The sequence below is a fragment of the Dendrobates tinctorius genome, unplaced genomic scaffold (genome assembly GCF_039654945.1).
Source record: "Dendrobates tinctorius isolate UK_male_01 unplaced genomic scaffold, ASM3965494v1 ptg000022l, whole genome shotgun sequence".
Classification (NCBI taxonomy): domain Eukaryota; kingdom Metazoa; phylum Chordata; class Amphibia; order Anura; family Dendrobatidae; genus Dendrobates; species Dendrobates tinctorius.
In genome coordinates this window covers 457217-485176 of record NW_027361690.1, presented here as the reverse complement: position 1 = coordinate 485176, position 27960 = coordinate 457217, and the positions used below count along the sequence as shown (strand labels likewise).

General features: G+C 46.5%; 1 protein-coding gene across 1 annotated transcript in view; it reads left to right on the top strand.

The window, feature by feature from the left end:
- LOC141084014 (uncharacterized) overlaps positions 1–25341 on the top strand; it is a 56260-nt gene extending 30919 nt beyond the window's left edge. The window contains exons 3-6 of the mRNA XM_073568392.1: positions 23553–23636; positions 23721–23931; positions 24008–24164; positions 24287–25341. Coding sequence (XP_073424493.1) covers positions 23553–23636; positions 23721–23931; positions 24008–24164; positions 24287–25283 — 1449 coding nt within the window. The 3' untranslated portion in view covers positions 25284–25341. The remainder of the gene's footprint in view (positions 1–23552; positions 23637–23720; positions 23932–24007; positions 24165–24286) is intronic.
- Positions 25342–27960: the final 2619 nt, after the last annotated feature.

Below are 27960 nucleotides of genomic sequence, written 5' to 3'. Positions count from 1 at the left end.
TTTTGAAGACACTATGGCTATGCCTGAACACTGGGCACTGCCACCTCTATGCTAGTAGTCCTAGCTTCATCATAATTGTTTGGCCCTTCAGACCTGTCTTGCTTCCTTCATCAACCATGGTATCATGCCCCTTGGGCTAATTTTTGGAGACACTATGGCTATGCCTGGACACTGGGCACAGCCACTTCTATGCTAGTAGTCCTAGCTTCATCATAATTGTTTGGCCCTTCAGACCTGTCTTGCTTCCTTCATCAACCATGGTATCATGCCCCTTGGGCTAATTTTTGGAGACACTATGGCTATGCCTGGACACTGGGCACTGCCACCTCTTTGCTAGTAGTCCTAGCTTCATCATAATTGTTTGGCCCTTCAGACCTGTCTTGCTTCCTTCATCAACCATGGTATCATGCCCCTTGGGCTAATTTTTGGAGACACTATGGCTATGCCTGGAAACTGGGCACTGCCACCTCTATGCTAGTAGTCCTGGCTTCATCATAATTGTTTGGCCCTTCAGACCTGTCTTGCTTCCTTCATCAACCATGGTATCATGCCCCTTGGGCTAATTTTTGGAGACACTATGGCTATGCCTGGACACTGGGCACAGCCACTTCTATGCTAGTAGTCCTAGCTTCATCATAATTGTTTGCCCCTTCAGACCTGTCTTGCTTCCTTCATCAACTATGATACAGCCCCTTGGGCTAATTTTTGGAGACACTATGGCTATGCCTGGAAAATGGGCACTGCCACCTCTATGCTAGTAGTCCTGGCTTCATCATAATTGTTTGGCCCTTCAGACTTGTCTTGCTTCCTTCATCAACCATGGCATCATGCCCCTTGGGCTAATTTTTGGAGACACTATGGCTATGCCTGGACACTGGGCACAGCCTCCTCTATGCTAGTAGTACTGGCATTATCATAATTGTTTGGCCCTTCAGACCCGCCTTGCTTCCTTCATCAACCATGATACAGCTCCTAGGGCTAGTGTTTTGAAGACACTATATCTATGCCTACACATTGGACAGTTGCACAACAAGGACAGTAGTCCAAGCTTTATAATTGTGAATCCCTTGTGATGATGATGGGTGGCTTCTTCCTGCATTAACCATAACACCGTCCCTAGGGCAGATTGCTCTCCTTACACCACTTACACACTTAGCTGTCAGAAGATCGCTTCCATCATCACTTACAGCACTTCTGATATATCACTGGCACTGCATAAGTGGCATACGAGTCCCACTCTTCCGGCAAAAAATCCACAGGACTTCAAATAGTGTTTGTACATTCTAGTGAAGCAGTGGTGTAAAAACAATTGTGCAGCCCCTGACCAGGTGCCCCAATGTTATATACATTTGTTTAGCCTTTTCCTCAGCCCCAGACCGCTTTGTTGTAGGGTCCAGCAGACAATTACTCGCATTTTCCATTGACTATCATTGGACTCGCTATTCGTACTGAATACCCGAGTATTAACGTATACTCGGTACGAGTATAGCGAGTCCGAATACTTCAGTACTCGCTCATCCCTAGTATCAACCACTGAAACACTCAAATCTAAATATTTTGTAGAGGTGTGCAGCAAGCAAAACAACACTACTAAACTGCAACAGTAACAACAGAAGATTAGAAATTGACATTCAATAGTCTAGTGTGGAGTAAGAAACAGTACAGGGAATACACAGAGGCGTATCTGGGTAGGGAACAGCCAGAGCATGTGCACGGGAGCAGCTGGCAGTGGGGCGGAGTCAGGTTTGCTGGGTCTCCCCCAGTGGCAGCATTCAGCCGCCCCCGGCCTGGGAGTCGGCCGTTTTCTGTGCCGCTGTCAAACTGACAGCCAGCACAGAGGAGCTGCAGCGCACCGGCTCCCAAGAATCAATTGTACTCATGTCTTACAGATGCAAGTACAAATCACGCTCTGACCGCAGGGTCAGAGTGACGCCAGCAGCGTGATCAGGTCATGTGATCACGCTGCTGACTCACTCCCCCGCTCTGCAGAGGCGCACATTGGTGGTAAGTGCTCCAGTGGAGCTGAAGGCACTGAAAATTAAGTGCAAGGGGGGAGATTTGGAGTGGGGATGGAGAGATTTAATGTGTAGGGGGAGATTTAGAGTGTGGATGGGGGGATTTAATGCGTGCGGGGAAACTTGAAGTGGGGATGGGGATATTTAATGTGTAGGGGGAGATTTGGAGTAGGGATGGGGGACTTAATTTGTGGGGAGAGATTTGGAGTGGGGATGGGGATTTAATGTGTGGAGGGAGATTTGGAGTGGGGATGGGGCGATTTAAATAGGGGGAGATTTGGAGTGGGGATGGAGGATTTAATGTGTGGGGGGAGATTTGGAGTGGGGATGGGGATTTAATGTGTGGGGGGAGATTTGGAGTGGGGATGGTGTGATTTAAATGGGGGGAGATTTGGAGTGGGGATGGAGAATTTAATGTGTGGGGAGAGATTTGGAGTGGGGATGGGGATTTAATGTGTGGGGGGAGATTTGGAGTGGGGATGGGGCGATTTAAATGGGGGGAAATTTGGAGTGGGGATGGAGGATTTAATGTGTGGGTGGATTTAAGGACACAAAATGAGGAGCAAAGGGGGAGATGCATGCAGGGCATGTATGAAGAAACAAACAGTTTGGGGGCATGTATGAGGAAACTGTATGGGGAGTGGGGGGCATGTATGAGGGGATGGGTGCAGACACAATATGGTGAGTGGGGGGATGAGTGCAGACAGTATGGGGAGTGAACAGGAGAATGTATGCAGATACAGTATGAGTACCGATGAGAAAAACATATATGTGGAGTGAGGGTGATGGGTATGTGCGCAGACACAGTATGGGGAGTCGGGGGTATGTATGAGCAGGCAGTATAGAGAGTGAGGGGATGAATATATGAGGAGACAGTATGGTGAATAGGGGATGTGAAAGGAGACATTATAGTAACAATAATTTTATTTCTATAGCACCAACATATCCAGCAGCACTTTACACTATAGAGGACTTGTACAGACAATAGACATTACAGCATAACAAACACAGATCAAAACAGATACCAAGAGGAATGAGGGCCCTGCTCGCAAGCTTACAATCTATGAGGAAAAAGGGGAGACACGAAAGGTGGATGGCAAGAATTGCTTTCATTGTTTGGACCAGCCATAGTGTAAGAATCGGGTGTTCATGTAATGCTGCATGAACTGGTTATCGACCTAAGTATATAATAGTACAGACACAGAGGGCTATTAAATGCATAAGGCATGTGAGAACAGGATGTGAGGAGCCTGATTATGGTAAAAATTTTGAATGGGTCACACAGGGATAGTTAGGTTAATGCATTGAGGCGGTAGGCCAGTCTGAACAAATGTGTTTTTAAAGCACGCTTAAAACTGTGGGGATTGGGGATTAATCGTATTAACCTGGGTAGTGCATTACAAAGAACTGGTGCAGCATGTAAAGTCTTGAAGACGGGAGTGGGAGGTTTTTATTATTGAGGATGTTAACCTCAGCAATGGAGGGCACAGGTAGGGTGATACACTGAGACAAAGGAGGAGATGTAGAGTGGTGCTGAGTCATGGAGTGCTTTGTGGGTGAGGGTAATAAGTTTGTATTGGATTCTGGAGTGGATGGGTAACCAGTGCAATGGCTGGCACAAGGTAGAGGCATCGGTATAACGATTCGTGAGGAATCCTGGCTGCAGCATTCAAGACAGATTGGAGAGGGAGAGTTTGGTAAGAGGGAGACCGATTAGTAGAGAGTTACAATAGTCAGACAAGAATGAATAAGAGAAACAGTAAGAGTTTTTGCAGAGTTTAAAGTAAGAAAAGGTCGAATTCTAGAAATGTTTTTGAGGTGCAGATAAGAAGAGCGAGCCAGTGAAAGGATATGGGGGTGAATGAAAGCTCGGAATAAAGTATAATCCCAAGACAGCGGGCATGTTGCTGGGGAGCAATGGTGGAACCACACACGGAAATGGCAATGTCGGGCGTAGGTAGGTTAGTAGAGGGAGGAAACACGAGTTCAGTTTTTGACAGGTTCAGATTCAGATAAAGGGATGACATGATGTTAGAGAGAGTGGTAAGACAATTCACTGGTGTTTTCTAAAAAGGCAGATGTGATATCAGGAGAAGAAGTGTATAATTGGGTGTTACCAGCGTAGAGATGGTACTGGAAACCAAATCTACTGATTGTTTGTCCAATAGGGGCAGTATACAAAGAGAAGAGGAGGGGGCCTAGGACTGATCCTTGAGGAACCCCAACAGTAAGGGGAAGATGAGAGGCAGAAGAACCAGTAAAAGATACTGTGAAATATCGGTCCGAGAGATAGGAGAACCAGGAGAGAACGGTGTCCTTGAGGATGATGGAGTGGAGCATAGTGAGGAGGAGATGATGATCCACATTGTCGAATGCTGTGGAGAGACCCAAGAGAATTAGCATGGAGTTGTGTCCAATAGATTTAGCTGTTAGTAGATCATTTGAGACTTCAGTGAGGGCAGTTCCAGTAGAGTGTAAAGAGCGAAAACCAGATTGTAGAGGGTCGAGAAGAGAGTTATCTGAGAGATATTGGATAAGACAAGTGTGGACCAGGCATTTCAGAAGTTTAGAGATAAAGGGAAGATTAGAGACAGGTCTATATTTAGCGGCACAGTTTTGGTCAAGGGATGGCTTTTTAAGTAATGGATGTATGATGGCATGCTTAAATGAGGAGGGAAAGATATCATAAGAGAGAGAGAGGTTGAATATTTTTGTTAGGTGAGTGGTAACAGCAGGGGAAAGGGACTGGAGGAGATGTGACAGAATGGGGTCACTGGTGCAAGTGGTAGGGCAGGTAGGAGCCTGATTACTTCTTCTGTGACTGGTTCAAAATCAGAGAGTGAGCTAGATACAGTGGGGGATGGAGGACAGTGCATGGAATGAGGAGATTGGGAGATAATTTCCTGTAGGATATGGTCAATTCTTTCTTTGAAATAATTGGCCAGATCGTCAATGCGGAGATCCGTGGTTGGGGCCTGCACTCTTGGGTTGAGTAGGGAATGAAAAGTGTCAAAGAGACGTTTCAGGTTATTTGATAGTGAGGTGATGAGAGTGTTGAAATAGCTTTGTTTGGAGAGGTGAAGGGTAGTGTTGTATGTTTTAAGCATAAACTTATAATGGATGAAATCTTCGGGTAGATTGGATTTTCTCCACAGATGTTTGGCGCACCTGGAGCACCGCTGCAGGAAACGTGTTTGCAGCATCTGCTATGGCTGTCGCCGTCTGTGCCTAGTTGTTCTATGCATAGGAGGTGCAGTTTCATCCAGGGCACTTTGAAGTGTTTCATTGTAATGCTTCAGTACAGAATCGGGACATGAGAGGGAAGAGATAGGGGCCAGTGATGACTGCAAGTTCTTCATAAGTTTCTGGGTGTTAATGGCCTGTATGTTTCTATAAGTGTGGAAAGTGGGCATGACCTGAGTGGGATGGCAGTTCTTAATAGAGAATGAAAGAAGGTTGTGGTCAGAGAGCGGCAGAGGGGAGTTTGTGAAATCATCCACTGAGCAGAGCCGGGAGAAGACCAAGTCGAGGGAGTTTCCATCTTCATGCATAGGAGAGTTATTAAGCTGCGAAAGGCCGAAGGAGGAGGTTAGAGATAAAAGGTGAGTAGCAGATGGGGAGAGGGGAAAAGCAATGGGAATGTTGAAATCACCCATGATGAGGGTGGGGATGTCACAGGAGAGAAAATATGGAAGCCAGGTGACAAAGTGATCCAGGAACTGATGGGAGGGGCCCAGAGGACGATACACCACTGCCACTCGCATGGAGAAGGGGATGTAATGTCTGACAGCATGGACCTCAAAAAAATGGAAGAAAAGTGAAGGTACTTGAGGGATAACCTGAAAGGTACATTTGGGTGATAGAAGCAGACCAACGCCTACACCTGCTGTGCTGCCCGATCTTGGGTTATGAGAGAAGTGTGGTCCACCATATGAGAGAGCAGCAGCAGCGGTGGTGTCTGACTGCTGGATCCAGGTTTCAGTGAGGGCCAGAAGGTTAAGAGAATCAGAAATGAAGAAGTCATGGATGAAGGGGAATTTACTGCACACTGAGCGAGAATTCCAAAGGGCACAATTAAAGAGACAGAAGGCATGCAGAGAATATTAATAAGATTAGAGGGGTTTCTGAGTGTAGCAGTTGGGGGGTTTGACTTGCTATAACATGGGGGGCTGGGGTTGGGGGAGATATCTCCTGTGACTAGGAGAAAGAGGATAGAAAGTGTGAGCAGATGGTTAAGCGATTTGTGAGAGCGTCTCATGTGTTGGATGGTGCGATTGAATGGATCTGTGCTGTTTAGCAATGTGAAAAGAAGAGCTTGAGTGCTATACATAGGAGAAGAAAGGACAGAGGGGCTGATATGGATGGAGTGTAAAGAGTTAATGCAAGTGTGGTGGATGTGAGTGAATGCAGCAGCCAGGATATAAATTATACAAATGCATATGGTAAAAATTTGTTGTAATCCAAGTGTACTGGCAATAGATTTGTTTATTTGTCTTACCTGTATCCTGCCCTGTCTAACTGCCATTGCATAACTGCCAGTACTTTGATCAAATGTACTTCGATTAAAAGTACATAAATGCACCCCTACACAAATGCTTCCCCATTCTATGTCTGAATATATAGGAGGCTAGTTCTAAGATCTCTCACTTTTTTCTCTCTTTAGTATTCAAACTAAGTTGGGACAGCAGGACACAATAAATGTAGTGAACAGATAAGCAAGTGTCCAGGCCTACATGGATCATAAACCACTTTGAAAAAGTTACTTGACCTCACAGCATACGGGGAGAAGCAGAGTAAGTTGAAATAACTATATACCATTTCATATGCTTGCTAAGATGAATAGCTATGGCTACAGTATGAGGAGGGGGGGAATAGTGTGAGGAGACAGTATGGGGAGAAAAGTGAATGGGCACAGAATAGATACTGAGTAGAGCGGGCATAGCATGGGGGGGACAGTGTAAGGGTACAGCCAGGAGGGAACAGTATACCAAGGAGGGGGAGTATAATGAGAGGGTACAACATAGAGATTGGTCCCTATAGGGAAAACGCAGTGTGAGAGGAAAGTGTGAATAGGGGTCTCAGTATGGAAAGGAGAGGTCAGTGTAAAGAGTATATACCATAAGAGGGACTTAGGAAGCCTTTGCAGGTGTTTTTTGTTATTTATTCTAATTTACTGAGATAATGACGTTTGAGTTTTCATTGGCTGTAAGCCATAATCATCAAATATAACAGAAATAAACACTTGAAATACATCACTCTGTTTGTAATGACTCTATATAATATATGCTTTTCACTTTTTGTATTGGAGAAATGAAATAAATTAACTTTTTGATTACATTCTGATGTTCTAATTTAGTGAAAAGCACTTGTAGATAAAAAGGGATTGGCTAGCAAATAATCACAATCTTGGCCAGTGATCTAAGGCAGCATCTTACTCTTATGAGTGTTGAGATACTATGGATACGAGGTGTATGAGTCCGTATATTGTTTCAGCAGGTAGTGAGTTGTGCCCACGAGTTATGAGTGGAGGGCGAGCAGCTGGAAAATGTGAAGATACTGTAAATATATGACAGACTCCCAGGATGTTGCCAAATTTCCAATGTTTTCATAAATGAATTAAAATTTTATAGACTTAAATTTACCACAAAAGTGTCATGAAATAACAGTCTCAGAATCACTGGGATTAGAAGAAGCATTTCAGAGTTATTACCACATATGTGACACATCGGATTTTCAATAAAACTTGGATTTTTTTTTTCTAATTTTCATCCGTGTGACATTTGTGTGTGATTTATTTTCGTACATCTGCATTAACAAATGTTTATGATCACTTACAGGTTTCTAGGTTTATAATTAAAATCTATCTGTAATGCCGGGATCACACTTGTGAGAAACTCGCACGAGTCTCGCACCTCAATACCCGGCACTGCCGCCGCCACTCGGGACCGGAGCATGCAGCTGCATGTATTTCTGAGAAACTAGTGCATGCTGTGAATTCTCTCACAGTTGAGCAGAAAGAACCATTGTCAATTGGATAACTTGAGTCAGTGTGCTGTCCAAGTTATGTGCTAGTACTTAGTCCACATACACACGTTCAGTATTTGGTCAGTTTCTTACCTCAGTATGTGTAAGCCAAAACCAGGAGTGGAACAATCAAAGAAAAAGTATAATAGAAAAATGTCATCACTTCTGTATTTATCACCCACTCATGGTTTTGGCTTACAGATACTGAGGTAAAATACTGACCATGTGAACACAGACACACTGCAGGCTACTGTACAGCAGGCAAGGACATCACTCGCACACACACACACCTATACTGCCGGGATCACACATGCGAGAAACTTGGAAGAGTCTTGCATGTTAATACCCGGCACTGCCGCCAACACTCGGATCGGCTCCATGTATTGCTATGCGGCCGCACGCTCCGATCCGTGTGTACTGTATACATTATATACCGTATTTTTCAGATTATAAGGCTACTTTCACACTTGCTTTTTTTTGCAGCGCGTTTTTCCTGCAAAAAAACGCATGGAAAAAACGCATACAAATGCTGCGTTTTTTTCAAGCATTTTTATGCGCATGCATGAAAAAAACACAGCGTTTTTATGCGTTTGTATGCGTTTTTAGTGCGTTTTTACCGCGTTTGCGTTTTTTTCCAACATGAATCATAGAATCATAGAATCATAGAATCGTAGAGTTGGAAGTTTTTTCTAATATCTAATCTGTGTCTCCTCCCATTCAGTTTCATCCCATTGCTTCTAGTCTTTCCTTGTGCAAATGAGAATAAAGTTGATCCTTCTACAATGTGACAGCCCTTTAGATATTTGTAGACAGCTATTAAGTCTCCTCTCAGTCTTCTCTTTTGCAAACTAAACATTCCCAAATCCTGCAACCTTTCCTCATAAGACAGGGTTTGCAGACCGGTCACCATTCTGGTCGCTCTTTTCTGAACTTGCTCCAGTTTGTTGATGTCTTTTTTAAAATGTGGTGCCCAAAACTGGACACAATATTCCAGATGAGGTCTGACCAAAGAGGAGTAGAGGGAAATAATGACTTCACGTGATCTAGACTGTATGCTTCTGTTAATACATCCTAGAATTGCATTTGCCTTTTTTGCTGCTGCATCACACTGTTGACTCATATTCAGTCTGTGATCTATTAGTATACCCAAGTCTTTTTCACATGTGCTGTCACTTAGTTGGCCTCACCAAAAAAATCAAGATAGGGTTAGGATTAACAATAACCCAAACCATGACTTTACTAACCCTAACCCTAACCCTTAACCAAACCATACTAACCCTAACCCTTAACCAAACCATACTAACCCTAACATTAACCCTAACCCTTAACCAAACCATACTAACCCTAACCCTTAACCAAACCCTACCAACCCTAACCCAAACCCTATCCCTAAACCCTAACTCTAAACCCTAACCCTTAACCAAACCATACTAACCCTAACCCAATCCCTAACCCTAACCCTAAACCCCCTTAACTAACCCTAACTCTAACCCAAACCCCTAATTTCCATTGTCTAACCAATGGTCAACAAAAAAACGCATGCGCAAAAAAACGCATACATGAGCATGCCAATGCGCACATATGCGCACCCATAGACTTACAATGTGTGTCTTGCTGTAAAAAAACGCATTGCGCGCATGCATTTTTTGAGGCAAGTCAGACGCCCAAAAAATGCAACAGGATGCATTTTGTGCGCCCGAGCGCACACCACAAAAAAACGCATGCGCGTAAAAGCGCATACAAACGCATGTGTATGCACACATAAGCGCATCCCATGCAAAATATAGGGGGGAAAAGCGCATGCGTTTTTTAGCGCTAAAATACAGCGCAAAAAAACGCAAGTGTGAAACCAGCCTAAGACACACTTTTGTACTTTTGTTCCCCCAAATTTGGGGGGAAAGGGGGGGTGCGTCTTATAATGCGAATCTGTGTGCTGCTGTGCTATGGAGTGGGGGGGCAGCTCTGGCATGGTGTCAGGGGGCTGGGGTGCACTGGCTGCGGGCTGCAGAGACAGCGGGTGGTCAGTGCTCCCGCTCATTATTCTCAAGTAATATTCACTGCACCTGCTGTCCATCACCTCGCTGCTGAAGCAGTGCCGAGCTGGTGGACAGGGGAGCGGTGCACATTACATGTGCCTGCACTCTCCCCCCCGCCCCACCACTATATTCACCTTCCGATGATGGCTCCTGCTCCCAAATCCCCCCATGGCTTTCCTGTGTCTGCTGACATCCTCCTCCTGCAGGGCGCGTGGCAGCAGCTGCTCATTCAGACAGTTCATCGCTTCAGGACCTTCCATGATGTGACCAATAGGACCTGCGGTCACGTGACTCCCAATGTGCACTGCGAGTCACGTGACCGCAGGTCCTAATGGTCACATCATGGAAGGTCCTGTAGCTACAAGGAGCTGCCTGAATGAGCAGCAGCTGCGTGCGCCCTTGCAGGAGAGGATGTCAGCACAGACACAGGAAGAGCCACAGGGGAGCTGGGAGCAAGAGCCATCATCAGAAGGTGAGTTAATTGTTTATTATTTTATCATGTGCTTGCCAGCAGGGGGGAAATCTAGGGGCGGGGGTCATGTGTGACAGCAGAGGGAATATAGGGACGGGGGGGACAATGGGCAGCACGGTGGCTCAGTGGTTAGCGCTGCAGCCTTGCAGCGCTGGGGTCCTGGGTTCGAATCCTACCAAGGACAACATCTGCAAGGAGTTTGTATGTTCTCCCCGTGTTTGCGTGGGTTTCCTCCGGGCACTCCGGTTTCCTCCCACACTCCAAAAACATACTGATAGGGAATTTAGATTGTGAGCCCCATCGGGGACAGTGATGAAAATGTGTGCAAACTGTGAAGCGCTGCGGAATATGTTAGCGCTATATAAAAATAAAGATTATTATTATTATTATTATTATTATTATGTGTGCCAGCAAGGGGGAATATAGGGATGGGGGGACAATGTGTGCCAGCAGGGGGGAATATAGGGACAGGGGGGCCATGTGAATGCCAGCAGGGGGGAATATAGGGATGCAGGGGCCGAGTGCGTACCAGCAGGGAGACATATAGAGAGAGGGGGGCCATTTGTGTGCCAGCAGGGGGGCATATAGAGAGAGGGGTCATGCGAGTGCCAGCAGGGGGGCATATAGTGACCGGAGGGCCAAATCCAGGATGGGATGGGAGGGCTATGTGCCAGCACAAGGGGGCAATGTGCCAGGATGTGGGTTATATAGATACCAGGATGAGGGACATATACGGTATATGATTTGAAAGACGGACACTGGCATTATAAGACACACCTCCATGTAACGTAAAAAAACATTTTTTCTCTTTTTCTTCACCAAATTTGGAGATGCTTCTTATAATCAGGTGCGTTTTATAAAGCAAAAAATATGACTCTAGAGATATTGAATAAAGGGGCGCTGATGTACATAGGTTTGCAGATGTACATAGGTTTATAAGTGCTGCGAATCTAGATGCCAACCACAGGGAAATCAAAAAGCATGTAAATGATTATAGCAGGCTTGTGCTAAAAAAACAAGGATTGGGAGGAAAAGCTGTTTACTAATCATAAGACAATGAGAACACAAATAATATATAGAGTCTAGCAATGGTAACAATTAATTACAATTAGCCCTGTAATAGAAGTGGAAGCTAGAACAATTTCTGGAAGAAAAATGGTGATTAATGTGGTCAATAAGAAATCCACAGGTACTAGTAGATATTGCAACTTGCCCAATAAGAATCTGTAAAAAGTTTATGAATAATTGGGTGAATAAAGGCAATAAATCGTTAGCCAAGACAATTCAGTCCAATATGAACAGGTGAAATTCTCCTAGAGGCTGCAAGATTAAGCGGCAGGAAGTATAACCTGCACAAGAGGATTTAATTCTTTAGTAATCATATAAAGATAGGTGATAAGTCCCTGCATGAAAGGTTGGTACAAATAAGTCCTTAAGGCCCCGTCACACTAAGCGACTTACCAGCGATCGCGACACCGATATCAAGGTGTCAGGATCGCTAGTAAGTCGCAATGTGATCGCTGGTGAGCTGTCACACAGATAGCTTCACCAGCGATCAGCACAGCGACGCCGAGCGCGCGGCATCGCTGGCCATCCCTGTAAAAAATAGAATCAAAATAAAAAATATAGTTATTCTCACCTTCCGACGTCCCATTCAGCCATCCTGCCTCTCTCCACGCTCCGGTCCCAGTGATCCTTTGCGAGAATGACCGCGAGATGTCACGGTCTCGAGGGATAACAAAGTCTTGCGGTCATTCGTGCAAAGGATCACTGGGACCGGCGCGTGGAGAGAGGCAGGATGGCTGAACGGGACGTCGGAAGGTGAGAATAACTATATTTTTTATTTTGATTCTATTTTTTACACCTGATCGCTGGTCTCCCGCCTATCACACACAGCGATGCATGCTGGCCAGCGGGAGACCAGCGACCAAAGAAATGTCCAGAGGTTTCTTCCAGTGATCAGCGATACCGGCAGGGGGGCCGCTCGCTGATCGCTGTCACACACAGCGATCTCGCTGGTGAGATCGCTGTTACGTCACAAAAGTTGTGACTCAGCAGCGATCTCTCTACCGAGATCGCTTAGGCTACTTTCACACATCAGTTTTTGTGCATCAGGCGCGATGCGGCGAAAAGTGTGAAAACCGGATCCGGCGCCTGTTGCCACCGGATCCGGTTTTTTCCCCATAGAGTTTCATTATTGCCGCATTGCGCCGGATGCCTATGCGGCGTATCCGGTTTTTGCTGGATCCGGCAAAAACAGCCGGTCCGGCGTCTGGAAAAAACTTTACATGTAACGTTTTTTGTCTGCGGTAAAAAACCGGAAGACGCCGGATCCGGCGACATACGGTTTTTTTATAATGGTAGTCTATGTTCGCCGGATCCGGCGGCATCCGGTTTTTGCCTGATTCCGGCGCCGGATCCGGTTTTTGCACTGAGCATGCTCCAAAAAGTATCAAATTTGGGGAAAAACACCTGCCAATCTCCACCCACCCTATAGGAAAGGTAGAGAGAGGGCATTAATCACCCTTAATACAGAGGAGAAAGAGCTACTGGAGACACACAGCCACTGGATTCTGCCACATATACACCAGCCAGACAGACATCCAGCAACCAACTGGATTTTTGACAGCCATCCACTATTGGACCTCCAGCGAGCAGGAGTTTGAGTGTGAGTATAAAAATTTTCTTGCAAGCATAGGTTTTCGTTTTGTCTGTGTGACTGCCGATACCTGCGCACCCATCCCCGTCACAGCCAGCGACTGTCTTGCCGCCTTCCCAGATAAACTTGTCACCACCATGACCCCCACAACCGCCACTGGAACCCTCTGCCGCAGAACCCCCATCACTGCTGTCACTGCTAGCCACCACGCTGGAGTCCCATGCTGTACCTGCTGCTGCCTGCCCAGCATGTATATGTATATATACACACACACACATGTATGTTGTTCATACATTGTACTATTGTTTTTAAAAAGTTTCAGGTGTGGTCATCAGTGTGGGGGGGATTCTAATTATGAAGGACAGTGTGAAGTAGTTTGCGTGGGTGGGTGGGTGAATTTATGTGTAAATACTGTAGGGGGAGGTACTGTATATACTCGTGTATATGCCAAGATGTTAGGCCCATTTTTGGTGCTAAAAGTCCCCCTCTTGGCTTATACACGGGTCATCTCCCTGTGGGTCAGAGGGGGAGCAGGGGTGTCACAGATCATCCTGCTGTCATATCTGTAGCCTTGCTTGCTTCTCCACTGTCTCCCTTCCTGTCTTCAGTGGTAACGTTACCATTCCTGAATCTGTGCGTTGCAAGCATAGTGATATCCACCTTTCCTGGGTCCATTGCTGCTCACTGCGGTCTCTGCTGCATCCTCAGTGGGTGCGTTGATGTGAGAAGTGCGTGTCCCCCTCTGCTGGATGAACAGTCACTGACACAAGAAGTGGCAGACAGGGGCGATGGACCCACAATAGGTTTTTTTTTTTTTTGGCATATGGGGGCATATTCTATGGAACAGCATATGGGGCCATAGTGTATGGGTTACACACTGGGCTTATGTGTTCCCAATTTTTGGGCCGGTGAGGCTTATACACGAGTATATACATAGTAATTTTGAGATGGTTTGTTGTCCAAGCTGCATTTTATAGCGTGGTGAGAGTGGAATTCAAAAAATCTTATTTTTTACTATTTTTGTTGTTTTGTTTGATTGTAAAAATAAATGTTGCACACAGCACAAATCTAAACTACATCGTGCTTTTTTCATGCAGGAACTTGCCCAGGACACTACTGCAAAATCCTAATTTGCAACCCATATTGTAAGTATACAGGCCTGAAAGCTTTGAATATGGTTAGTGTTGTAGGTAACAATTGTTTTCATTACAGAATTTCAGCCGGACATGTCTTCTTCTGGGAGCCCTCCCTCACATCGCCAGCGAAATGAGGTATTTTTTTTTTTTTATTATTGCCAGAACATTCTTGGTACACATAACCCTATATATGCATTCTTGTTTAATAGGAAGCTGAACCAGAGGGTCTCTCAGAAGGAGACGGGCGTAGCGGAGAAATGCCTGGAGTGGGCTCCCCGCATGTAAGTATCTTTGCATTAATTGCACTAAAACATGTTCTTACTAGAGTTGAGCGACTTTTGGTTTTTTAGGGTCGCGTTTCGTTTCGTGAAACCCGACTTTTTCCAAAAGTCGGGTCGAGCAAGATCGTCCGATTATAGGGAAAAGTCGGGGTCGTCCCGAAACACGAAACCCAATGTAAGTCAATGGGGAATAAAAGTCGGCAGTGAGAGGAGGACAGGAAACACACCTACAGTGCCCATTTGAATGCCAAAAGCATCAATTCTTCTTACTTAAGCTTGTCAACCTTAATTAACTTCATAATACAAGTTACGCACTGAAAAATGGGGGTTATTTGGCTAAAGTTGTGGGGGGGGAGGGCTGGCTGCAGGTTTTCATGTGCCCTGGGCGAAAGAGCGCCCCTTTAACACATACCACAACTCATCATGCTCCGATACGGCAGATAAATAGCGGTATAGTACAATGAAAAATACCTCACTTTTTACATCTCATGACGAGGCCCATCTATTTCTCCATACAGAATCATTGGTCCCATATAATGTTTGAAACAGTATATGATGAGCTCCACATAATGCTACAGTATATGTTGGTCCCCATGGATGAAGCTCCACTGTCTTATGGGCCCAAATAATACTCCAAACATAATGGGCCCCATTTGTAATGCTCTAGTGTATAATGGGCCCTGTAAATGCTGCTCCAGTGTCTGATGTCCACCTTTGGAATGTTCCAGTGTATGGTGGGCCCCATCTATCATTCTCCAGAGTATAGTGCTCCCCAAAAATTGCTGTCCCAACATTGAAAACAATCAAATAAGTCTCCTCGCTAGGGAATCCCTGTACTTGTCTGGACAGGTGCTGTAGCTTGCTTAACAGCTCGCCAGCCGTTCTCACGCCCAGTATGGATTGCACGTGATTGCACAAAGGTTAGAAAGGGTACCGTATCCCTGGATAACATGTATGGATAGCGTACACATTCAAAATATATGTCTCAGGAGGCAGGCTCAGACGGTGTCAGGCACAGTATGGATTGCACGTGATTGCACAAAGGTTAGAAAGGGTACCGTATCCCCGGATAACATGTATGGATAGCGTACACATTCAAAATATATGTCTCAGGAGGCAGGCTCAGACGGTGTTAGGCCCAGTATGGATTGCACGTGATTCCACAAAGGTTAGAAAGGGTACCGTATCCCTGGATAACATGTATGGATAGCGTACACATTCAAAATATATGTCTCAGGAGGCAGGCTCAGACGGTGTCAGGCACAGTATGGATTGCACGTGATTGCACAAAGGTTAGAAAGGGTACCGTATCCCCGGATAACATGTATGGATAGCGTACACATTCAAAATATATGTCTCAGGAGGCAGGCTCAGACGGTGTTAGGCCCAGTATGGATTGCACGTGATTGCACAAAGGTTAGAAAGGGTACCGTATCCCCGGATAACATGTATGGATAGCGTACACATTCAAAATATATGTATCAGGAGGCAGGCTCAGACGGTGTTAGGCCCAGTATGGATTGCACGTGATTGCACAAAGGTTAGAAAGGGTACCGTATCCCCGGATAACATGTATGGATAGCGTACACATTCAAAATATATGTCTCAGGAGGCAGGCTCAGATGGTGTTAGGCCCAGTATGGATTGCACGTGATTGCACAAAGGTTAGAAAGGGTACCGTATCCCTGGATAACATGTATGGATAGCATACACATTCAAAATATATGTCTCAGGAGGCAGGCTCAGACGGTGTCAGGCCCAGTATGGATTGCACGTGATTGCACAAAGGTTAGAAAGGGTACCGTATCCCTGGATAACATGTATGGATAGCGTACACATTCAAAATATATGTCTCAGGAGGCAGGCTCAGACGGTGTTAGGCCCAGTATGGATTGCACGTGATTGCACAAAGGTTAGAAAGGGTACGGTATCCCTGGATAACATGTATGGATAGCGTACACATTCAAAATATATGTCTCAGGAGGCAGGCTCAGACGGTGTCAGGCACAGTATGGATTGCACGTGATTGCACAAAGGTTAGAAAGGGTACCGTATCCCCGGATAACATGTATGGATAGCGTACACATTCAAAATATATGTCTCAGGAGGCAGGCTCAGACGGTGTTAGGCCCAGTATGGATTGCACGTGATTGCACAAAGGTTAGAAAGGGTACCGTATCCCCGGATAACATGTATGGATAGCGTACACATTCAAAATATATGTCTCAGGAGGCAGGCTCAGACAGTGTCAGGCACAGTATGGATTTGACGGCCCAGATTACACAGCGGAGGAGCAGGGAGAGGTAAAGATTGCAAATGCTGGGGCCCTGCCCAAGCAAGGGGGGCCCACTCGTGGGGGTCGGTACTGGCACTGGGCCCCTCATAGTACAGCGGTGTGTCTGACGGCGGGTGTGCACCACCACCGTCAGAGACACTTGATTGCACTATGAGGGACCCTGTGCCAGTGCCCGCGCCCAAGAGTCGGCCTACCCACCTGTCCAGGGCAACGGCACTCGCACGGTGTCGTGCGGTAGGTGGTGACCCCGGCCATGGGGGGGGAGGCAGCACAGTTAGGGAGTTTTAGAAAGTGGCATATGTTGATGTTGGACATTCAGCTGATGCAAAAGGCGAAATAGGTGAAGTACCAGGAAGAGGTGGACCAAAGCAAGCCATTTTTCTGTAACCCTATGTGTCATCAGGGGAAGGTGGGACAAAATCCTTGGAAACCCATGCGTGGTTCATTTTAATGAAGGTTAGATCATCCACATTTTGGGTTGACAGACGGGTCCTTTTTTCTGTCAGGATTGATCCAGCTGCACTGAAGACTCTTTCCGATAGCACACTTGCAGCTGGGCAAGCGAGCTCCTGTAAGGCATATTGGGCCAATTCAGGCCAGGTGTCCAGTTTAGCGGCCCAATAGTCAAAGGAGAATGACCTGTGTGGGAGAACATCGATATGGGAGGAAAAGTAGTTTGTAACCATAGTTGACAACTGCTGTCTCCTGTCACTTTCCATCGATGCAGTATTACCAGTTGTGTGAGCGGTATTTGAAAAATCAGTCCACAACATTGTCATGAAACCCCTGTCTCCAACGCCACTTCTGCTGTGTGCACCACGAACACCTCTGCCAAGCTGCCCCCGGCCCGTACGGCTCGTGTGAGAACCATCACCGCTGCTGTGTGCTGGGAATGCCTCAAGCAACTGATTTACCAGAGTTGCTTGTTTATTAGCCAATATTAGGTCAAGGTTCTCCTGTGGCATGATGTTTTGTAATTTGCCTTTATAGCGTGGATCCAGGATGCTGGCCAACCAGTAGTCGTCATCATTCATCATTTTGGCAATGCGGGGGTCCCTTTTTAGGATCCGCAAGGCATAATCTGACATGTGGGCCAATGTTCCCGGTGTCAATGATGCACTGCGAGTGCTGGGTGGAGGAGCACTTTCTGGCAAATCCACATCCCTCCAGTCACGCACAAACCCTGTACCAGACCTTGCCACGCCAACATTTTCACTTGCCCCACGAGATGCATCCTCCTCCCCTAAGTAATCATCCCCATCATCCTCCTCCTCTTCTTCCTCCACCTCGTCCAGGAGAGGTCCCTGAGCAGACAATGGCTGAATGTCATCAAGGATTCCCTCCTCCTCTTCCTCCTCATCAACATTGGCTGCAGAAGCCTGCTCCTTAAGGTGCGTCAAAGTTTGCATGAGCAGACGCATAAGTGGGATGCTCATGCTTAGGATGGCGTCGTCTGCACTTACCAGCCGTGTGCATTCCTCAAAACACTGAAGGACTTTACAGAGGTCTTTCAGCTTCGATCACTGCACGCCTGTCAACTCCATGTCTGCTCTCAAAGTGCCTGGCCGTGTATCCTCCCACAAATGCATTATGGCCTGCCTCTGCTCGCACAGCCGCTCCACCATGTGCAGGGTGGAGTTCCACCTTGTTGCAATGTCGATAATGAGGCGGTGGTTGGGAAGGTGGAGCAATCGCTGCAGCTTCTGCATACGAACGGAGTGTACAGGCGACCGGCGGATGTGCGCGCACAGTCTTCGCACCTTCTGGAGCAGGGCTGTTAACTCCGGATAATTTTTGAGGAAGCACTGCACCACCAGGTTCAAGGTGTGAGCCAAGCAAGGTATGTGGCTGAGTTTTGAAAGGGCTATGGCTGCCACAAAATTACGGCCGTTATCACTAACTACCTTGCCTGCCTCAAGATGTACACTGCCCAGCCATGACTCAGTTTGTCGCTTCAAGTACTCGGCCAGCACCTCGGCGGTGTGTCTGTCGCCCAAACACATCATCTGCAACACAGCCTGCTGACGCTTTCCACTAGCTGCTCGATAGGGGGACACATCGTGTGCAACAGTGGCAGCTGCAGATGGAGTGCTCGTACGACTGCGCTCTGTGGACGAGCTTTCGCTTCTGGAGGAGGAGGAGGAGGAGGAGGGTCGAACGCCTACAGCCAACTGTTTCCTATACCGTGGGCTAGGCAGCACTGTCCCACCACCGCTGTCCCCTGTGGACCCTGCATCCACCACATTAACCCAGTGCGCAGTGATGGACACGTAACGGCCCTGGCCATGCCGACTGGACCATGCATCAGTTGTGAGGTGCACCTTTCCGCTCACTGACTGCTTGAGTGCATGGACAATGCGGTCTTTCACATGATGGTGGAGGGCTGGGATGGCTCTGCGAGAGAAGAAGTGGCGACTGGGTAGGTCATAGCGTGGTACTGCATAGGCCATGAGTTCGCGGAAAGCTGTGCTTTCCACCAACCGAAAGGGCATCATCTCAAACGAGATTAGTTTGGCAATGTGGGCGTTCAAACCCAGTGTACGCGGATGAGAGACTGAGTACTTTCTTGACCTACTCATAGTGTCTGGGAGGGTGAGCTGGACTTGAGAGCTGCATATGGTGGAAGTAGCGGTGGACAGGGCGGACTGAGAGAGGGTTGATGATGGTGATGGAGTTGGTGTTCTTTCTGATGGCCTAGAATCAGTCTTTCGTTGATATAACAGTGGGATTCCCTGACTGCTGTGGTCTTGCCTCAACATTTGCTGCTGTGCTAACCGGTGGGCTTACAGTGGGGGAAACAATGTAGCGTTGCTGACTACCTTCGTTGTGATCAGTTGTACATGTGGCACTTGAGGTTTGGTGTTGTGTCCACGCTTGCAAGTGCATGCGGGTTAAATGTCTAAGCATGCAACTGGTATTCAAATTTTTCAGATTTTCCCCTCGGCTAAAGGTCTTTGCGCACTTCTTACAGATAACCTTGGCCTGATCATGAGGATTTTGTTCAAAAAAGTGCCACACTGCACTCTTCCTACTTTGGCAGACATTTTGCGGCCTAGCACGCTGTGATCTTTTGACCCTCTGGACAAGCTGTCCAGCAACTCTTTTGATGTTTGGAACCTGTCTTTGGAGTGCTCCGGGCCTGCCAGATAACAGCTGTTGCGATGTCGATGTCTGCTGTGGATGCTCCTCATCTGAGCTATTGGAAGCAGCACCCTCTTCCCCCAATGGATGCCAATCTGGGTCAACAACTGGGTCATCCATCACCTCCTCTTCTATTTCATGTGCACCTTTCTCTGTGTCACCGTGTATGGTGGTATAGTGTGCGGGAAGGGGCACCTGAGTCTCATCAGGGTCAAAATCTGGCTCTGTACACTGCGAGGACAATGTAGTGCTCTGAGTGAATGTACCAGCAGAATCATCCATCAGCGGCTGTGCATCAGTGCACTCCATGTCAGATTCATCTTGGCCTGGGTAATTCACCATTTCACTTGATAATCCAGGCATGGTATGTGAAAACAGCTCCATGGAGTAATCAGTAGTATGGCCTGCATCATCCTTCAATCTTGGTTGGGGTGAAGGACACAAGGAAAGGTGTGGTTCATGAACATGAGCCTTCAATGACGACTCAGTGCTTTTACTTTTTACAACTGAAGAAGAGGAGGCGATAGAGCTGGAGGCTGAGTCAGCAATGTAAGACAAAACTTTTTCCTGATGCTCTGCCTTTAAAAGCGGTTTGCCAACTCCTAGAAAACTAAGCGTTCGAGGCCTTATGTAGCCAGACAATGATGCAGGGTCAGCACCTCCTGCATTCGGTCCTATTTTGCTCTTGCCACTACCATCAGATCCACCACCAACACCATCATTACCAGCTGCCAACCCCCGCCCAATTCCACGGCCTCTTCCACCAGCCTTCCTCATTTTTGGTAGAAATGTAGACAAAATCCAACAAACTATATAGTAATGTAAAACAAGGTACAAGGTGTCTATAGGACAGGGGAGATTTAGAATTTCTGCACACACTTGTGGACAGTGGACACTTTTGGATTGTGTGAGGCCCACTGATATCTGAGCGCAATGTGACAGGCTCGATGGCACAGCTGCCTGTGACCAAAGTGACGAGAGGATAATGGAGATTTTGAATCTCTGCGCACAGTTTTGGACACTGGACACTTGTGGATTGTGTGAGGCCCACTGATATCTGAGCGCTATGTGACAGGCTCAATGGCACAGCTGCCTGTGACCAAAGTGACGAGAGGATAATGGAGATTTTGAATCTCTGCGCACACTTTTGGACACTGGACACTTGTGGATTGTGTGAGGCCCACTGATATCTGAGCACTATGTGACACGCTCGATGGCACAGCTGCCTGTGACCAAAGTGACGAGAGGATAATGGAGATTTTGAATCTCTGCGCACACTTTTGGACACTGGACACTTGTGGATTGTGTGAGGCCCACTGATATCTGAGCGCTATGTGACAGGCTCGATGGCACAGCTGTGACCAAAGTGACGAGAGGATAATGGAGATTTTGAATCTCTGCGCACACTTTTGGACACTGGACACTTGTGGATTGTGTGAGGCCCACTGATATCTGAGCGCTATGTGACACGCTCGATGGCACAGCTGCCTGTGACCAAAGTGACGAGAGGATAATGGAGATTTTGACTCTCTGCGCACACTTTTGGACACTGGACACTTGTGGATTGTGTGAGGCCCACTGATATCTGAGCGCTATGTGACACGCTCGATGGCACAGCTGCCTGTGACCAAAGTGACGAGAGGATAATGGAGATTTTGAATCTCTGCGCACACTTTTGGACACTGGACACTTGTGGATTGTGTGAGGCCCACTGATATCTGAGCGCTATGTGACACGCTCGATGGCACAGCTGCCTGTGACCAAAGTGACGAGAGGATAATGGAGATTTTGAATCTCTGCGCACACTTTTGGACACTGGACACTTGTGGATTGTGTGAGGCCCACTGATATCTGACCGCTATGTGACAGGCTCGATGGCACAGCTGTGACCAAAGTGACGAGAGGATAATGGAGATTTTGAATCTCTGCGCACACTTTTGGACACTGGACACTTGTGGATTGTGTGAGGCCCACTGATATCTGAGCGCTATGTGACAGGCTCGATGTCACAGCTGCCTGTGACAAAAGTGACGAGAGGATAATGGAGATTTTGAATCTCTGCGCACACTTTTGGACACTGGACACTTGTGGATTGTGTGAGGCCCACTGATATCTGAGCGCTATGTGACACGCTCGATGGCACAGCTGCCTGTGACCAAAGTGACGAGAGGATAATGGAGATTTTGAATCTCTGCGCACACTTTTGGACACTGGACACTTGTGGATTGTGTGAGGCCCACTGATATCTGAGCGCTATGTGACAGGCTCGATGGCACAGCTGTGACCAAAGTGACGAGAGGATAATGGAGATTTTGAATCTCTGCGCACACTTTTGGACACTGGACACTTGTGGATTGTGTGAGGCCCACTGATATCTGAGCGCTATGTGACAGGCTCGATGGCACAGCTGCCTGTGACAAAAGTGACGAGAGGATAATGGAGATTTTGAATCTCTGCGCACACTTTTGGACACTGGACACTTGTGGATTGTGTGAGGCCCACTGATATCTGAGCGCTATGTGACACGCTCGATGGCACAGCTGCCTGTGACCAAAGTGACGAGAGGATAATGGAGATTTTGAATCTCTGCGCACACTTTTGGACACTGGACACTTGTGGATTGTGTGAGGCCCACTGATATCTGAGTGCTATGTGACACGCTCGATGGCACAGCTGCCTGTGACCAAAGTGACGAGAGGATAATGGAGATTTTGAATCTCTGCGCACACTTTTGGACACTGGACACTTGTGGATTGTGTGAGGCCCACTGATATCTGAGCGCTATGTGACAGGCTCGATGGCACAGCTTTGACAAAAGTGACTAGAGGATAAGGGAGATTGGATTGCTTTTAAAAAAGCAGTTTGCGGAGCAGTGGGTAAACAGCAATGCCAGCGTGTCAGGAAGCCTTAAAAGGCAGCCCAACAACCAACACCACTGATACACCACAATATAGCCTCCCCTTGCACTGCACACACAGTGACTTGTGTGTTGTGCAGGCCAAATCGCTAGCAGCAGAAGCAGTTTTTTTGTCTTCTTCCCTGCCTAACGCTCTCCCTACAGAATCAGCAGCAACCTCTCCCTATACTAAGATCGGCAGAAGTAAGATGGCGGTCGGCGTGCACGCCCTTTTATACCCCCTTTGACGCCCACCAAAGCAAGCCAATCACTTACATGCCCTTCTGAAAGATGGTGGTGACCCGTGCCTAGGTCATCACGTTGCCCACAGTGTCCGTGGATCCTGATTGGCTGAAAAAGAGCGCAAAACAAACTTTTGAAACGCGACTTTGGCGTGTAAGTCGCCGACCTCGTGGCCGACCTCATCCTAGGGTCGGGTTTCGTTTCATGAAACCCGACTTTGCCAAAAGTCGGCGACTTTTGAATTTTTTCGACCCGTTTCGCTCAACTCTAGTTCTTACACATCACTGGACCTAAAAACAAGATCAACATAACAGTATTTAATTTTCCTTTTTTTCTTTTTTTTTTCATTATAGGCTTCTGAATCTGTGGCTCGTCCGAGAATTCCTCAAAGTGCCTCCCAGAGTCGTCGGCAACCACGCCGGGGCGGTCGCCATAGAGTAAGGATTTTTTTTTTTAGGACTTTTATAAGGTTTGTACATAATGCTGTGATTGTTATGTTTACCTTTTTTATCTTTAAACAGGCTTCACAGCGTGCTCACGATTCCGACAGTGAGGATGTGGCTATTGATGTGGACCTCTTGATTGATATGGTGAGAGATCGTGAGCCGCTCTGGAATATGGCGGACCGCTTCCATGCAGATGCTAGTGTTACTAGACGACTCTGGGAGGAAGTGTGCCATGCTGTGGTATCTAACTGGGAGGAACTCCATTCTCGGGCACAGAAAGAACAGCGTAAGTATTCACATTTCAGTAATGTTTCCGGATGTATTGTGCTTGATCCTAATCATTTTGTGTTTTCAATTTTCAGGGGAAAGAGTTCAGTTGCGGTGGCGGTCAATGCGGGATCGCTTCAAGAAGGAGTTCAACAAAGAGATGCAGGCTCCCAGCGGATCAAGAGGACGCAGGAGCCGCTGTAAGTATTCTGAGGCCCTGTCATTCCTGAGATCAACTATGGTGACAAGAAGGTAAACATTCCTACCAGAAGTGACTAAATAAAAAATGGTCAAATGTGTAATCTTTTTTTTGGCAGCCAGGGCTAATGAATATCATGATATTAATGTCTATTTTTTTCTACTTTTTTCAACAGCACCTTCAGCAGCACGCGGGAGCCTGCATTGAACCCTTCTGGAGCGATCCCCCAGGAGGCCGTCACCATGGACCACAACATACCCAACCCCTCTGCACCCTCCCTGCCTTCCCTTGTGTGTGATCCCTCAGCCCCATCCACCTCTGCTGGAGCATCTGTGCAGGCTTCATTACATGAAGCTGCTGTTGATGAGGTAGGCTTTCCTTTACCTCACCCCTCTGACACAGCTGCCCTCTATAGAACACCTTTGAGTTCTGGGCGGCTGCGTCAGCGGGGTCAGGAAAAGCAGTTGGCTGCAGAGTTTATGAATCTACATGCATCCTTTCAAAACACTATGAAAGTCATGACCCAGCAAATGTCTGCTGGGTTCAATCTTGTTACTAGAGAGGTGCTTGATTTAGGCACGCGTGTTGAAAGGATGCATCTAGATGCAAATAAAGCGCCGCATCATTCTTTTTTCAAAGCTGTGATTGAGCGGCTGGACAACCTAACTCCTGAACAGCAGCTACATGTAATGCAAGCCTGCCAGGTGGCCTTAGCACAGGTGACATCAGCAGCCCCTCCATCAGGCCCAGTAGTTGCTCCAGGCCCGGTCCTTCCTACCCCTCCTGTACCATACCATTTTAACCAGTACCAACCTCCTGCCCCTTTCCAGTCTGCTTCCCCGTACCAGTTCCCAACTGCATCCGTGCCTCCACTCCCTTCCCAACCTACACTCCCTTCCCAACCTACACTCCCTTCCCAATACATCCAGTCTCCTTCCACAACCCAAATTCAAGCGTCCTTCACCCACAGTTTAGTTTCCCCCCCGTCTATTGTTTTCTCCACCCCTTCATCAGCTTTATCCAACCCTTCACCTTCTTTCTCCATTCCTATACCTTGTCCTTTGCTATCTGACCCCTCACAAACTACATCCTCCCACAACACCCCTGTTGAAGTGGTCCAAACTGAGAGCCCCTCCAATACTATTTCCGCTACACATTACACCAATCTTTAATGTGTTTTGTTGTTACCAATAAAAAAGTTTTATTACAAAAATATAAAAGAAAAAATTCCAGCTAAAGCTGATAAAAATAAAAAAAATTTTTCAGTCTATCAAATGTTTTTGTTTGTTTTACTGTTAATAAAACATGTCGATGTATAAAACTCAATGAGTGTGTGTGTGTGAGTGATTGTGCGAGAGTAGGTGTGTGAGTATGTGAATGTATGGGAGTGTGTGTACAAGAACATGTATGAGTAACGTACGTGTGTGGCGGTGGGGGGAGGCCTGCTGGTGGGCAGTACTGTGGAAGGTCCTTGGATACCGCTTTATAGCCCCTATATTATTTTCTACACACCACACTACATGATTTAGTAGAAAGTTTTTTACTAAATGATAATTTTTGTTCAATTTTAAAAGAGCTTTGTCAGGAATTTAAAAAATGGGAATATTTTGGTACAAAAAATAGGTAGTAAAACAATATAGAATACTGATACAAAGGTACTAATACTTTACCAAAATTGAAGCTAACAAGGTACAGTAACTTAAACCACAGAAATGGTTTGGTACAACAAGGTTAAAAATTGGTTTTAACATCTCAAACCATGTCATCCTGCCATTCAACTCTACCTTCAGGTGACATAAAGTACTCGGCAAATGTGTCCCTCATTCTGGACACTGCTAGAGTACTTCGCACATTAACACTGCGATAATCATGCAATGTGGTTTCAACATCATTGTCTTCGATGGCAATCTGTTCCTTACTAATAACCAAATTGTGTAGCACAACACATGCTTTTACCACCTCATCCACATTTTCTGTTTTCAAGTTAATTGCGGTCAACAGTACTCTCCATTTAGCGGTAAGAATTCCAAACGAACACTCCACCATCCGTGTGCTCGTGTCAGGCGATAGTTGAACACTCTTTTTGTTGGTGTCAAGTCTCTGCTTGCATACGGCTTCAGCAGGTGTTCTGACAGTTGAAACGCTTCATCACCTACGCAGACAAATGGCAGTGGTGGCCCAGAAGTTTGAGGAAGCGGTCTTGGAGGTGGGAATTGGAATGTGTTTCCGTACAAATTACGTCCCATTGCTGAAATTTTAAAAACTTGTGAGTCATTGGAGCGTCCATAGGCCCCAATATCCACCGCAATGAATTTGTACTTGGCGTCTGCAATCGCCATCAGGACTATTGAGAAATATTTTTTATAATTAAAAAACTCAGATCCCGATCCTGCTGGTTTAGTGATCCTGATGTGCTTGCCATCAACTGCACCCAGGCAATTCGGAAACTGACAGATGCTGTAAAATTGGTCAGCTATTTCGAGCCACCTCTCTGTTGTGGGCTGTGGGATAAACTCTTCATGTATACTGTCCCACAATGCGCGGCATGTGTACTTGATGATACCTGATAATGTTGAAATCCCAATCCTATACTGGTACTGTAGCGACGAAAGCGATTCGCCTGTTGCAAGGAATCTGTGGGAAAAGTTAAAAAAATAACTGCAACAACAGGAGGAGACACATTTCCAGTATACTGAAGTCTGCTTTGAAGGACAAAGAATAACAATTGCTTACCGGAGAGTGACCATCAAACGCTCCGGTGGTGAGATGGAGAAGCGGCAGTAGGTGTCACGTCTCCGGATCAGTTCTCCAACCCTGTCCAGCAAAAAATCAAAAGTTTCCACTTTCATCCTCGTATAATGAAAAAACTTCTCTGGATTTCCTCGCAACGACAGATATAACGTTGCAAACACTCCCAGTGTCAGCCTCTGTGCAGTTATAGGGTGAATCCAGAAACGACGTCGGCGCAGACGCATGATACGCTGCCTTTGTCGCTCCTTCGCCATGACAATTGCTGCCAAAGAATTGGCCTCAAAAGTGAAATCAATGTAAGCCTGAGCGATGTTGCCAATAATGGCTTCCATCTTGCTCCAAAACAACAACCTCTCAACAGGGTGTATACCAAGGTATATATAGGATTTTCTGTAAATGCCAGTAGCCAATGGTGGCTTTTGGGCGTTTTTTTAAAAACCGGATCCGGCAAAAAAACGGACAAAACGGATGGAAAAACTGATAAAAACTGATGCACCGGTTCCGGTTTTTTGCCGGATCCGGCATAATCCGTTGACCGGATCCGGTAAAAAACCGGAACCGGTGCATCAGTTTTTTCACATGTTATGCCGGATCCGGCAATGCGGCACGGCGCCGCATCGCGCCTGATGCACAAAAACTGATGTGTGAAAGTAGCCTTAGTATGACGGGGCCTTTAGAAGTCCTTAATCTATAGTCAATGCAAGGCGTGTATCTGCGTTCAATTAAAAAGTTCAATGTATGTAACCGTGGAGAGAGCTGCCTAGGGCCGGTGACAGCTACTCCAAGTAGATTCTCCTGCAATAGTAATTAATTGATACCTGGATCAACATGTTCGGGCAGGTTAGGATAGGATATGGGTTGAACTAGATTAACTTAAAGTCTTCCTTCAACCTTAATAACTATGTTATCTTTTCTAGACTCTATATATTATTTGTGTTCTCGTTGTCTTATGATAAGTAAACAGCTTTTCCTCCCAATCCTTGTTTTTTTTCAGCGCGAGTCTACTGTCTATAATCATATATATAAACTCCATATGTGCACCTGAGAGTAGTCACTGCAGACTCACTATATACACATACTCCTACACAAATATATACT